Source organism: Hemiscyllium ocellatum, chromosome 1, assembly GCF_020745735.1.
Source record: "Hemiscyllium ocellatum isolate sHemOce1 chromosome 1, sHemOce1.pat.X.cur, whole genome shotgun sequence".
NCBI lineage: Eukaryota > Metazoa > Chordata > Chondrichthyes > Orectolobiformes > Hemiscylliidae > Hemiscyllium > Hemiscyllium ocellatum.
Window position 1 is genome coordinate 7,736,303 of NC_083401.1, and position 12,636 is coordinate 7,748,938.

Sequence of the window (12,636 nt, forward strand, 5' to 3'; positions counted from 1 at the left end):
TCACATCAGCCATGATCAATGGTCAAATGGCCTACTCCTGCTCCATTTTGTTTTATAATCTCTCTCTTCTGCTCTCCACCCATATCCTTCTCTTCCTCTCTCTCTTCCCCCATCCACTCACTCTCCCCTCCCTCCCACTCTTAGAGTCATAGTCATGCAGCATTAAAAGAGACCCTTCGGTCCAACTCATCTGTGCCAGCCAGACATCCCAATTTGACCTAGTCTCATTTTCCAGCACCCAGCCCATATCCCGCTAAACCCTTCCTATTCAGATACCCATCCAAATGCCTCTTAAATGTTGCAATTGTACCAGCCTCCACCACATCCTCTGGCAGCTCATTCCATACATGTACCACCCTCTGCGTGAAAAAGTTGCCCCTCAGGTCCCTTTTAAATCTTTCCCCTTTCACCTTAAACCTATGCCCTCCACTTTTGGACTCCCCCATCCTGGGAAAAAGATCTTGGCTATTCATCCTATCCATGCATTTCCTCTCTGTTTCTCTCTCTCTCTCTCTCTCTCTCTCTCTCCCCCCCCCCCCCACCCAGTCCATCATGCTCTCTCTCCTTCTCCACCCCTCTCGCTACCTCACCGCCTTCTCTCTCACTCTCTCTCTTTCCCCCTTTATTCCCCCCTTCTCTCTCTCCCTCCCTCTGCCCCTCTCCTCTCTCTCTCTCTCTCTCTGCACCTTCCCCCCTTCCCCCAGGTCCTCTCATGTTGCTATTACAGGCTCCTCTCTCTCTAACACTTTTCCCTTTTGTCTGCAGCTGGGACTGGGTTACCTCGTACAAAGTGAGGTTCAGCAACGATACTTATAACTGGCTCACTTACAAGAATGGAACCGAGGATGTTGTAAGTTCTTTGGCCAGGAATTCTGGCTGCTTTTTCCACTATGGGACTGAGAGAGGGCCAGAGAAGCGAGAGGGCTGGACGTGGGTGGAAAGAGGGAGGTGGATAGATAATCGCGGGAGGAAAGGAAAGTGCTTGATGGAGATCGCCAGGCAGTACCTACGAAAGATGTTGTTCGATTTTAACCAGGAAGGATGAAGAGGGAGTTGGGAATACCATGACAGTTCAGAGTTTGTCTTGAGGAGGTTTCAGAGCTTTTGGCAGGAATTGCTGTGGGGGAATCTGGTGCAGTGCGAGTGAAGGCAAATGTGGTTCAAATGTTGGGAGCTGGGCCCGCATTCTGTCACAGCATTAAGTGTGCTGTGAGACCGAGACGGTGGTGATTGGTAGTCAGTGCTGTTTCATGAAGACACTGTGTTGGAAAGGACCAAATCCATTTCACCCTGGCACCAAAAGAGAAAATGCTGGAAAATCTCAGCAGGGCTGGCAGCATCTGTAAGGAGAGAAAAGAGCTGACGTCTCGAGTCTAACTGACCCTTTGTCACCCTGGCAGTGTTTGGTGGGGGAAAGGTGGCAGGGATAAGATGGAAAGGAAACATCGGGGAGCAGGGAGAGGCTGAACAGGCTGGGGCTGTTTTCCCTGGAGCGTCGGAGGCTGAGGGGTGACCTTATAGAGGTTTACAAAATTATGAGGGGCATGGATAGGGTAAATAGGCAAAGTCTTTTCCCTGGGGTGGGGGAGTCCAGAACTAGAGGGTATAGGTTTAGGGTGAGAGGGGAAAAAATTAAGAGGGTGGTACGTGCATGGAATGAGCTGCCAGAGGAAGTGGTGGAGGCTGGTACAATTAAAAGACTTGTGGATGGGTGCATGAACAGGAAGGGTTTAGAAGGATATGGGCCAAGTGCTGGCAAATGGGATTAGATTTGTTGTATATATCTGGTCGGCATGGACGGGTTGGACTGAAGGGTCTGCTTCTGTCCTGGATACCTTTATGACTGTATGAGACCTGCTGCTTCCCCATTACCTACAGCACACATTGTTTCTTCAAAGGTCTCCCATTAATTAATGAAAGTTGGTTTCTCTTTCACAAATCCGTGTTGGCTCTGCCTGATTGCATCAAACTTATCCAAATGCCCTGTTATAATCCTTTAACATTAGAACATAGAACAGTGCAGCACAGTACAGGCCCTTCGGCCCACAATGTTGTGCCGAGAATTTATCTTCATCGAAGATCAATCTACCTCAGTTTACTGCCTTCCATGAGCTTGTCCAGCAGTCACTTTAATGTCCCTAATGTCTCTGACTCTACTCCCACTGCTGGCAGTGCCTCCCACACACCCACCACTCTCTGAGTAAAGAACCTACCTCTGACATCTCCACTGGACCTTCCTCCAATCACCTTAAAATTATGACCCCTCGTTACAGCCACTTCTGCCCTGGGGAAAGTCTCTGCCTGTCTACTCTATCTATGCCTCTCATTACCTTGTACACCTCTATCAAGTCACCTCCCTTCCTCCACCTCTCCAGTGTGAAAAGCCCTAGCTCCCTCAGCCTCTCTTAAATTAGAAAGTAGTTGGAGGGTTTGAGCTATAGGGAGAGGCTGAACAGGCTGGGGCTATTTTCCCTGGAGTGTGGGAAGCTGAGGGGTGACCTTATAGAGGTGACCTGACAGACAAGCCCTCCAAACCAGGCAGCATCCAGGTAAATCTCCTCTGTGCCCTCTCTAAAACATTTACATCCTTCCTATAATGAGGCGACCCGAACTGGACACAATATTCCCAGTGTGGTCTAACTAGGGCATTATGGAGCTGCAGCAGAACCTCACAGCTCCTAAACTCAATCCCCTCTGTAAATGAAAGGTAAAACACCATATGCCACATTAACAACCCTATCAGCTTGGGTCACAACTCTGAGGAATCTATGTACGTGGATCCCAAGACCCCACTGTTCCTCCACACTACCAAGAATCCTGTCTTTAGCACTGCATTCAGCATTCAAATTCGACCTTCCAAAATAACTAATTCTGATTTATCCAAGTTGAGCTCCATCTGCCACTTCTCAGCCCGGCTCTACATCCTGTCAATGTCTTGTTGTAGCCTGCAACAGCCCTCCACACTATCTACAACATCACTAACCTCTGTGTCATCAGCAAACTTACTAACCCACCTTCCAACTCTTCATCCAAGTCACGTATAAAAAAACTACAAAGAGCAGAAAACAGATGCTTGCCATCCTAGCCAACACATCTCTCTGACACTACAGACAATTTCCCATGGCTAACCCACCCTAGCCTGCACTAACCTCCAACATTACAGACAATTTCCCATGGCTAACCCACCCTAGCCTGCACTAACCTCCAACATTACAGACAATTTCCCATGGCTAACCCACCCTAGTCTGCACTAACTTCCAACACTACAGACAATTCCCCATGGCTAACCCACCCTATCCTGCACTAACCTTCAATACTACAGACAATTCCCTATGGCTAACCCACTCTAGCCTGCACATTTCTCTGACACTACAGGCAATTTCCCATGGTCAAGAACTGAATAGACTCGAAGCATTGGTCAGATTTATCCTCTGTGTTCACATCACTGGTTAATAAGGGTGCTTTATCTTTTGTCCAGAATACATCACCTGAGCAGTATGTTTTTTTTATGTGTGTGAGTGTGTGTGTGAGTGTGTCTGTGAGTGTGTGTGTGTGTGTGTGACTGTGTGTGTGTGTGTGTGTGTGTGTGTGTGTGTCTGTGTGGGTGGGTATGTGGGTGTGTGTGTGGCTGTGTATGTGTGTGTGACTGTGTGTGTGTGACTGTGTGTGTCTGTGTGTGTGTGACTGCGTGTGTGTGTGACTCTGTGTGTGTGTGTGTGAGACTGTGTGTGACTGCGTGTGTGTATGTGACTGTGTGTGTGTGACTGTGTGTGACTGTGTGTGTGACTGCGTGTGTGTGTGACTGTGTGTGTGTGACTGTGTGTGTGACTGTGTGTGTGTGACTGTGTGTGACTGTGTGACTGTGTGTGTGTGTGTGACTGCGTGTGTGTATGTGACTCTGTGTGTGTGTCTGTGTGTGTGACTCTGTGTGTGTGTGTGACTGCGTGTGTGTATGTGACTCTGTGTGTGTGTGTGTGACGGTGTGTGTGTGACTGTGTGTGTGTGTGTGTGACTGTGTGTGTGTGTGACTGTGTGTGTGTGTGTGTGTGTGACGGTGTGTGTGTGACTCTGTGTGTGTGTGTGTGTGACGGTGTGTGTGTGACTCTGTGTGTGTGTGTGTGTGACTGCGTGTGTGTATGTGACTCTGTGTGTGTGTGTGTGACGGTGTGTGTGTGACTGTGTGTGTGTGTGTGTGACTGTGTGTGTGTGTGTGTGTGTGACGGTGTGTGTGTGACTGTGTGTGTGACTCTGTGTGTGTGTGTGTATGTGACTCTGTGTGTGTGTGTGTGACTGTGTGTGTGTGTGTGTGTGACTGCGTGTGTGTATGTGACTCTGTGTGTGTGTGACTGTGTGTGTGTGTGTGTGACTGTGTGTGTGACTGTATGTGTCTGTGTGTGTGTGTGTCTGTGTGTGTCTGTGTGTATGTCTGTGTGTGTGTGACTGTGTGTGTCTGTGTGTGTGTGTGTGTGACTGTGTGTGTGTGTGAGTGTGTGTGTGTGTGTGACTGTGTGTGTGTGTGTGACTGTGTGTGTGTGACTGTGTGTGTGTGTGTGTGACTGTGTGTGTGTGACTGTGTGTGTGACTGTGTGTGTGTGTGTGTGTGTGTGACTGTGTGTGTGTGACTGTGTGTGTGTGTGACTGTGTGTATGTGACTGTGTGTGTGACTCTGTGTGTGTGTGTGACTGTGTGTGTGACTGTGTGTGTCTGTGTGTGTGTCTGTGTGTGTGTGACTGTGTGTGTCTGTGTGTGTGTGTGAGTGTGTGTGTGTGTGTGACTGTGTGTGTGTGTGACTGTGTGTGTGTGACTGTGTGTGTGTGTGTGTGTGACTGTGTGTGTGACTGTGTGTGTGTGTGACTGTGTGTGTGTGTGTGACTGTGTGTATGTGACTGTGTGTGTGTGTGACTCTGTGTGTGTGTGTGTGTGTGACTGTGTGTGTGACTGTGTGTGTGTGTGTGTGACTGTGTGTGTGTGTGACTGTGTGTGTGTGTGTGAGACTGTGTGTGTGACTGTGTGTGTGTGTGACTGTGTGACTGTGTGACTGTGTGTGTGTGTGTGACTGCGTGTGTGTATGTGACTCTGTGTGTGTGACTCTGTGTGTGTGTGTGTGTGTGACTGTGTGTGTGTGTGTGTGTGACTGTGTGTGTGACTGTGTGTATGTGTGTGTGTGTGACTGTGTGTGTGTGTGTGTGTGTGACTGTGTGTGTGTGTGACTGTTTGTGTGTGTGTGACTGTGTGTGTGTGTGTGTGACTGTGTGTGTGTGACTGTGTGTGTGTGTGTGAGACTCTGTGTGTGTGTGTGTGACTGTGTGTGTGTGTGACTGTGTGTGTGTGTGTGTGACTGTGTGTGTGTGTGTGTGAGACTGTGTGTGTGTGTGTCTGTGTGTGACTGTGTGTGTGTGTGACTGTGTGTGTGTATGTGTGAGACTGTGTGTGTGTATGTGTGAGACTGTGTGTGTGACTGTGTGTGTGTGTGACTGTGTGTATGTGACTGTGTGTGTGTGTGACTGTGTGTGTGTGTGTGTGACTGTGTGTGTGACTGTGTGTGTGTGTGACTGTGTGTGTGTGACTGTGTGTATGTGACTGTGTGTGTGAGTGTGTGTGTGTGACTGTGTGTGTGTGACTCTGTGTGTGTGTGTGTGACTGTGTGTGTGTGACTGTGTGTGTGACTGTGTGTGTGTGTGTGTGTGACTGTGTGTGTGTGACTGTGTGTGTGACTCTGTGTGTGTGTGTGACTGTGTGTGTGTGTGACTGTGTGTGTGTGTGACTGTGTGTGTGTGTCTGTGTGTGTGTGACTGTGTGTGTGTGTGACTGTCTGTGTGTGTGTGTGACTGTGTGTGTGTGTCTGTGTGTGTGTGACTGTGTGTGTGTGTGACTGTGTGTGTGTATGTGTGAGACTGTGTGTGTGTGTGAGACTGTGTGTGTGACTGTGTGTGTGTGTGTGACTGTGTGTATGTGACTGTGTGTGTGTGTGTGTGTGTGACTGTGTGTGTGTGTGACTGTGTGTGTGACTGTGTGTGTGTGTGTGTGACTGTGTGTATGTGACTGTGTGTGTGAGTGTGTGTGTGTGACTGTGTGTGTGTGACTGTGTGTGTGACTCTGTGTGTGTGACTGTGTGTGTGTGTGTGACTGTGTGTGTGTGTCTGTGTGTGTGTGTGTGACTGTGTGTGTGTGACTGTCTGTGTGTGTGTGACTGTGTGTGTGTGTGTCTGTGTGTGTGTGTGACTGTGTGTGTGAGTGTGACTGTGTGTGTGTGACTGTGTGTGTGTGACTGTGTGTGTGTGTGTGTGACTGTGTGTGTGTGTGTGTGTCTGTGTGTGTGTGTGTGACTGTGTGTGTGTGTGTGTGACTGTGTGTGTGTGTGACGGTGTGTGTGTGTGTGACTGTGTGTGTGTGTGTGACTGTGTGTGTGTGTGACTCTGTGTGTGTGTGTGACTGTGTGTGTGTGAGACTGTGTGTGTGTGTGTGACTGTGTGTGTGTGTGACTGTTTGTGTGTGTGACTGTGTGTGTGTGTGTGACTGTGTGTGTGTCTGTGCGTGTGTGTGTGTGTGAGACTGTGTGTGTGTGTGTGTGTCTGTGCGTGTGTGTGTGTGTGTGACTGTGTGTGTGTGTGTGTGACTGTGTGTGTGTCTGTGTGTGTGTGTGTGTGTGACTGTGTGTGTGTGTGTGACTGTGTGTGTGTGTGTGTGTGACTGTGTGTGTGTGTGTGTCTGTGTGTGTGTGTGTGTCTGTGTGTGTGTGTGACTGTGTGTGTGTGTGACTGTGTGTGTGTGTCTGTGTGTGTGTGACTGTGTGTGTGTGTGTGTGTGTGTGAGTGTGTGTGTGTGTGTGTGACTGTGTGTGTGTGTGTGACTGGGTGTGTGTGTGTGTGTGACTGTGTGTGTGTGTGTGTGTGTGTGACTGTGTGTGTGTGTGTGACTGTGTGTGTGTGAGTGACTGTGTGTGGGTGTGTCTGTGTGTGTGTGTATGACTGTGTGTGTGTGTGTGTGTGTGTGACTCTGTGTGTGTGTGTGTGACTGTGTGTGTGAGTGACTGTGTGTGTGTGAGTGACTGTGTGTGTGTGTGTGTGTCTGTGTGTGTGTGTGACTGTGTGTGTGACTGTGTGTGTGTGAGTGACTGTGTGTGTGTGTGTGTCTGTGTGTGTGTGTGAGACTGTGTGTGTGACTGTGTGTGTGTGTGTGTGAGTGACTGTGTGTGTGTGTGTGTCTGTGTGTGTGTGTGTGTGACTGTGTGAGTGACTGTGTGTGTGTGTGTGTCTGTGTGTGTGTGTGTGTGACTGTGTGTGTGAGTGTGTGTGTGTGTGTGTGACTGTGTGTCTCCTTTGAAGTTGAAAAGGGAATATCCTTCTGACTGTAGCCTGTGGCTCAGATGGTAACCAGTCCTTCACCTGTTGGGAATGAACTCAGTCATTGTTCTCAGTCGCCACAAAACCAGTCATTCCAGATTTGTACATCCGAGGGAATGTTGTAATCGGGGGAAATTCATGGACGGTTACATTGAGTAAACTAATTTGTGCAAATGTGAAGAATAAAGGTTTGGAATGTATGAGAGAAGGTTTCCTACATCAGTACATTGACGAGACACATAGGGAATGAGCTACTTTCCATCGAATTTTGGGCTCTGAAAATTGCTTCTTAACTTTTTAAAATAGTAAATGTCAGCCAATAGTGACCATAATATGATGGAAGTTGACATTAAGAGTGAGAGTGATGTAGTTCAGGCAGAAACTAAGGTCTTCAGTAGAAACAAGGAAAGCTCAGATGTAAGAGGCAACACAGAGTTGTGAAACAATATTAGACAGTGTCGCTATAGAAAGGCAAAACTGAAGGTGGAGTTTACAACAAAGATCCATTCCCTTCGTGCACAAAAAGCCTGCAGGTAATATTTTCCACCAGAGGTGCAGATAGATCCGAGAGAATAGACAGAAGATGCATTTTTTAAAATTCTGTCAAGTCTGGTATGTTCCCAGCAGATAGTCAGGTGACAAACATCCCCGCAGGGAGAGAGGGGGCGAGGGTGGGGTCTGTGGTGGGGTGAGGGTGTGGTCTGGGGGTGTTTGGGTGGGTCTGGGGGTGGGGTCTGTGAGTGTTTGGGTGGGGTCTGAGGTGAGGAGGGAGTGAGGTTGGGGTCTGGGGTGGGGTTCGGGGGTGAGGGTGGGGTCTGGGGGTGTTTGGGTGAGTCTGAGGTGGGGAGGGGGTGAGGGAGGGGGTGAGGGTGGTGTCTGGGGTGGAGTCTGGGGGTGTTTAGGTGGGTCTGGGGGTGGGGAGGGGTGAGGGTGGGGTCTGGGGTGTTTGGGTGGGTCTGGGGGTGGGGAGGGGTGAGGGTGGGGTCTGGGGTGTTTGGGTGGGTCTGGGGTGGGGAGGGGTGAGGGTGGGGTCTGGGGTGTTTGGGTGGGTCTGGGATGGGTACGGGGTGAGGGTGGGGTCTAGGGTGGGGAGGGGGTGAGGGAGGGGGTGAGGGTGGTGTCTGGGGTGTTTGTGTGGGTCTGGGAGGGGAAGGGTGTGAGGGTGGGGTCTGGGGTAGGGAGGGGCTGAGGGTGGGGTCTAGGGGTGTTTGGGTGGGTCTGAGGTGGGGAGGGGTGAGGGTGGGGTCTGGGGTGGGATCTGGGGGTGTTTGGGTGGGTTTGGGGGTGGGGAGGGGGTGAGGGTGGGGTCTGGGGGTGTTTGGGTGGGTCTGGGTGTGGGGAGGGGGTGATGGTGGGGTCTGGGATGGGGAGGGAGTGGGGGTGGAGTCTGGGTGTGGGGAGAGGTTGAGGGTGGTGTCTGGGGGTGTTTGGGTGGGTCTGGGTGTGGGGAGGGGGTGAGGGTGGGGTCTGGGTGTGGGGAGGGGTGAGGCCACATGTTGCAGAGGGAGAGGGGCAGAGTGTCTGTGTGAGTTCCCAGCTCCATTCACCTTGCTCTGTTTTGCTGCTGGTTAGGTCTTTCCTGGAAACTCCGATCCAGACACTCCAGTTGGGACAGTTTTCCCAGTCCCGGTGGTTGCTCGATATCTCCGCATTAATCCTCAGAGCTGGTTTCTGAATGGGACCATATGTCTCCGAGCAGAAATCCTAGGCTGTCCTCTATCAGGTATCAACCCTCTTCCCTCAACCTCTCTCTTTCTCTTTCTCTCTTTCTCTTTTTCTCTCTTTCTTTCTGTTTCTGTCTCTCTCCATCTCTCTTCTGAAACTTCTTGGATTTATTGAGAAGTACCTGAGATTTGGGAGCTGCTGATATGATGGCATGGTTGAGAAAGGGAAGTGGGTAAGTTGTGGGTCCCACAGGCTGATAGGCCCGATGTCTCATGTTGGGAAAGTAACAGAGGCAGTTATTGAGGTGGTAATAGCAGAGCACTTGGGAAATCGTCACCTCATCAAACCCAGTCAGCGTGGCCTTATGAAAAGGCAGTTGTGTCTGACTAATTTATTGGAGTTTTTCAGGGAACTTGATCAGAGAGGACAGAGGGGATGTGCACTGTTTGGATGTTTCAGATGCTGTTCACCAAGGTACGTCACAACAAGCTGAGTTATAATATCCGTGCCATAAATAGTGGTATCCTGCCATGGGGAGACAATTGGCTCAGGGGCAGGAAACAACGAGTGGGGGAGAGGGGGCTGGTTTTCAGCTTGGGGACCTGGAACCAATGGGATTCCACAGGGATCAGTGCTGGGTCTTCTTTAAAAACTTCATTCATCGGACATGGCCATCTATGGGTATTTATTGCCCAAATTACCCAGAGGGCAGGTAAGGGCCCACCTTGTTGCTGTGGGTCAGGGGTCACGTATAGGCCTTACCAGGTAAGGACAGCAGTTTCCTGCCCTGAAGGACCTGAGTGAACCCGATGTGTTGTCAGTGGATATGCAGGAGAACAGAGTCAGCCATGATGGCATTGTATGGTAGTGCAGACTGAAGGGCATGTGGCCTACTCCTGTCCCACTATCTCTCCCTCCTTCCTTCTGTCTCTCTCCCACCTTCCTTCTGTCTCTCTCCCTCCTTCCTTCTGTCTCTCTCCCACCTTCCTTCTGTCTCTCTCCCACCTTCCCTCTGTCTCTCTCCCACCTTCCCTCTGTCTCTCCCACCATCCCTCTCTCTCTCCCACCTTCCCTCTGTCTCTCTCCCACCTTCCCTCTGTCTCTCTCCCACCATCCCTCTGTCTCTCTCCCACCTTCCCTCTGTCTCTCCCACCTTCCCTCTGTCTCTCCCACCTTCCCTCTGTCTCTCTCCCACCTTCCCTCTGTCTCTCTCCCACCATCCCTCTGTCTCTCCCACCATCCCTCTGTCTCTCCCACCTTCCCTCTGTCTCTCTCCCACCTTCCCTCTGTCTCTCTCCCACCTTCCCTCTCTCTCTCCCACCATCCCTCTGTCTCTCCCACCTTCCCTCTGTCTCTCCCACCTTCCCTCTGTCTCTCTCCCACCTTCCCTCTGTCTCTCTCCCACCTTCCCTCTCTCTCTCCCACCATCCCTCTGTCTCTCCCACCTTCCCTCTGTCTCTCCCACCTTCCCTCTGTCTCTCTCCCACCTTCCCTCTGTCTCTCCCACCATCCCTCTGTCTCTCTCCCACCTTCCCTCTGTCTCTCCCACCTTCCCTCTGTCTCTCCCACCTTCCCTCTGTCTCTCTCCCACCTTCCCTCTGTCTCTCTCCCACCATCCCTCTGTCTCTCCCACCATCCCTCTGTCTCTCCCACCTTCCCTCTGTCTCTCTCCCACCTTCCCTCTGTCTCTCTCCCACCTTCCCTCTCTCTCTCCCACCATCCCTCTGTCTCTCCCACCTTCCCTCTGTCTCTCCCACCTTCCCTCTGTCTCTCTCCCACCTTCCCTCTGTCTCTCTCCCACCTTCCCTCTCTCTCTCCCACCATCCCTCTGTCTCTCCCACCTTCCCTCTGTCTCTCCCACCTTCCCTCTGTCTCTCTCCCACCTTCCCTCTGTCTCTCCCACCATCCCTCTGTCTCTCTCCCACCTTCCCTCTGTCTCTCCCACCTTCCCTCTGTCTCTCCCACCTTCCCTCTGTCTCTCTCCCACCTTCCCTCTGTCTCTCTCCCACCTTCCCTCTGTCTCTCCCACCATCCCTCTGTCTCTCTCCCACCTTCCCTCTGTCTCTCCCACCTTCCCTCTGTCTCTCCCACCTTCCCTCTGTCTGTCCCGATACAAATGTCCCTCTCACTGATTGGTTTTTTAAACCACTCCCCAGGTCCAGATAATTTCTTCTATTGGAAGCAGGAGGTGACAAGTTCCGATGACTTGGATTTCAAACACCACAACTACCAGGAGCTGAGACAGGTCAGAACCGGGGGTGTCCGGCTGGGGATTCGGGGACCTTTTGCGGGGGGGGGGGGCGTGGGTAGATCACTGTTGGGCTGCATCATCCTTGGAGGGGTCACTGTCAGGAGGGTAATGAAATCACTGAGGGGTCACTGTCAGGGGAGAATTCAATCTCTTGGGTCACTGTCAGGGGGGCAATTAAATCACTGGGGTCACTGTCAGGGGGAACAAATGAGGTCTGCAGATACTGGAGATCAGAGCTGAAAATGTGTTGCTGGTCAAAGCACAGCAGGTCAGGCAGCATCTCAGGAATAGAGAATTCGACGTTTCGAGCATAAGCCCTTCATCAGGAATAAGAGAGAGAGAGCCAAGCAGGCTAAGATAAAAGGTAGGGAGGAGGGACTAGGGGGAGGGGCGATGGAGGTGGGATAGGTGGAAGGAGGTCAAGGTGAGGGTGATAGGCCGGAGTGGGGTGGGGGCGGAGAGGTCAGGAAGAGGATTGCAGGTTAGGAGGGCGGTGCTGAGTTGAGGGAACCGACTGAGACAAGGTGGGGGGAGGGGAAATGAGGAAACTGGAGAACTCTGAGTTCATTCCTTGTGGTTGGAGGGTTCCCAGGCGGAAGATGAGGCGCTCCTCCTCCAGCCGTCGTGTTGTTATGTTCTGCCGGTGGAGGAGTCCAAGGACCTGCATGTCCTCGGTGGAGTGGGAGGGAGAGTTAAAGTGTTGAGCCACGGGGTGGTTGGGTTGGTTGGTCTGGGCGTCCCAGAGGTGTTCTCTGAAGCATTCCGCAATTAGGTGGCCTGTCTCCCCAATATAGAGGAGGCCACATCGGGTGCAGCGGATGCAATAGATGATGTGTGTGGAGGTGCAGGTGAACTTGTGGCAGATATGGAATGATCCCTTGGGGCCTTGGAGAGAAGTAAGGGAGGAGGTGTGGGCGCAAGTTTTACATTTCCTGCGGTTGCAGGGGAAGGTGCCGGGAGTGGAGGTTGGGTTGGTGGGGGGTGTGGACCTGACGAGGGACTCATGGAGGGAGTGGTCTTTGCGGAATGTTGATAGGGGAGGGGAGGGAAATATATCCCTGGTGGTGGGGTCCGTTTGGAGGTGGCGGAAATGACAGCGGATGATACGTTGTATACGGAGGTTGGTGGGGTGGTAGGTGAGAACCAGTAGGGTTCTGTCCTGGTGGCGGTTGGAGGAGCGGGGCTCAAGGGCGGAGGAGCGGGAAGTGGAGGAGATGCGGTGGAGGGCATCGTCGATCACGTCTGGGGGGAATCTGCGGTCCTTGAAGAAGGAGGCCATCTGGGCTGTACGGTATTGGAACTGGTCCTCCTGGGAGCAGATGCGGCGGAGACGAAGGAATTGGGAATATGGGATGGAGTTTTTACAGGGGGCAGGGT

General features: G+C 51.7%; 1 protein-coding gene across 1 annotated transcript in view; it reads left to right on the top strand.

The window, feature by feature from the left end:
• Positions 1-12,636, top strand: part of LOC132819733 (inactive carboxypeptidase-like protein X2) — a 76,080-nt gene that overhangs the window by 17,891 nt on the left and 45,553 nt on the right. Inside the window, exons 5-7 of the mRNA XM_060831425.1 lie at positions 766-850; positions 8,916-9,066; positions 11,165-11,314. Of these exons, the coding sequence (XP_060687408.1) occupies positions 766-850; positions 8,916-9,066; positions 11,165-11,314 (386 nt within the window). The remainder of the gene's footprint in view (positions 1-765; positions 851-8,915; positions 9,067-11,164; positions 11,315-12,636) is intronic.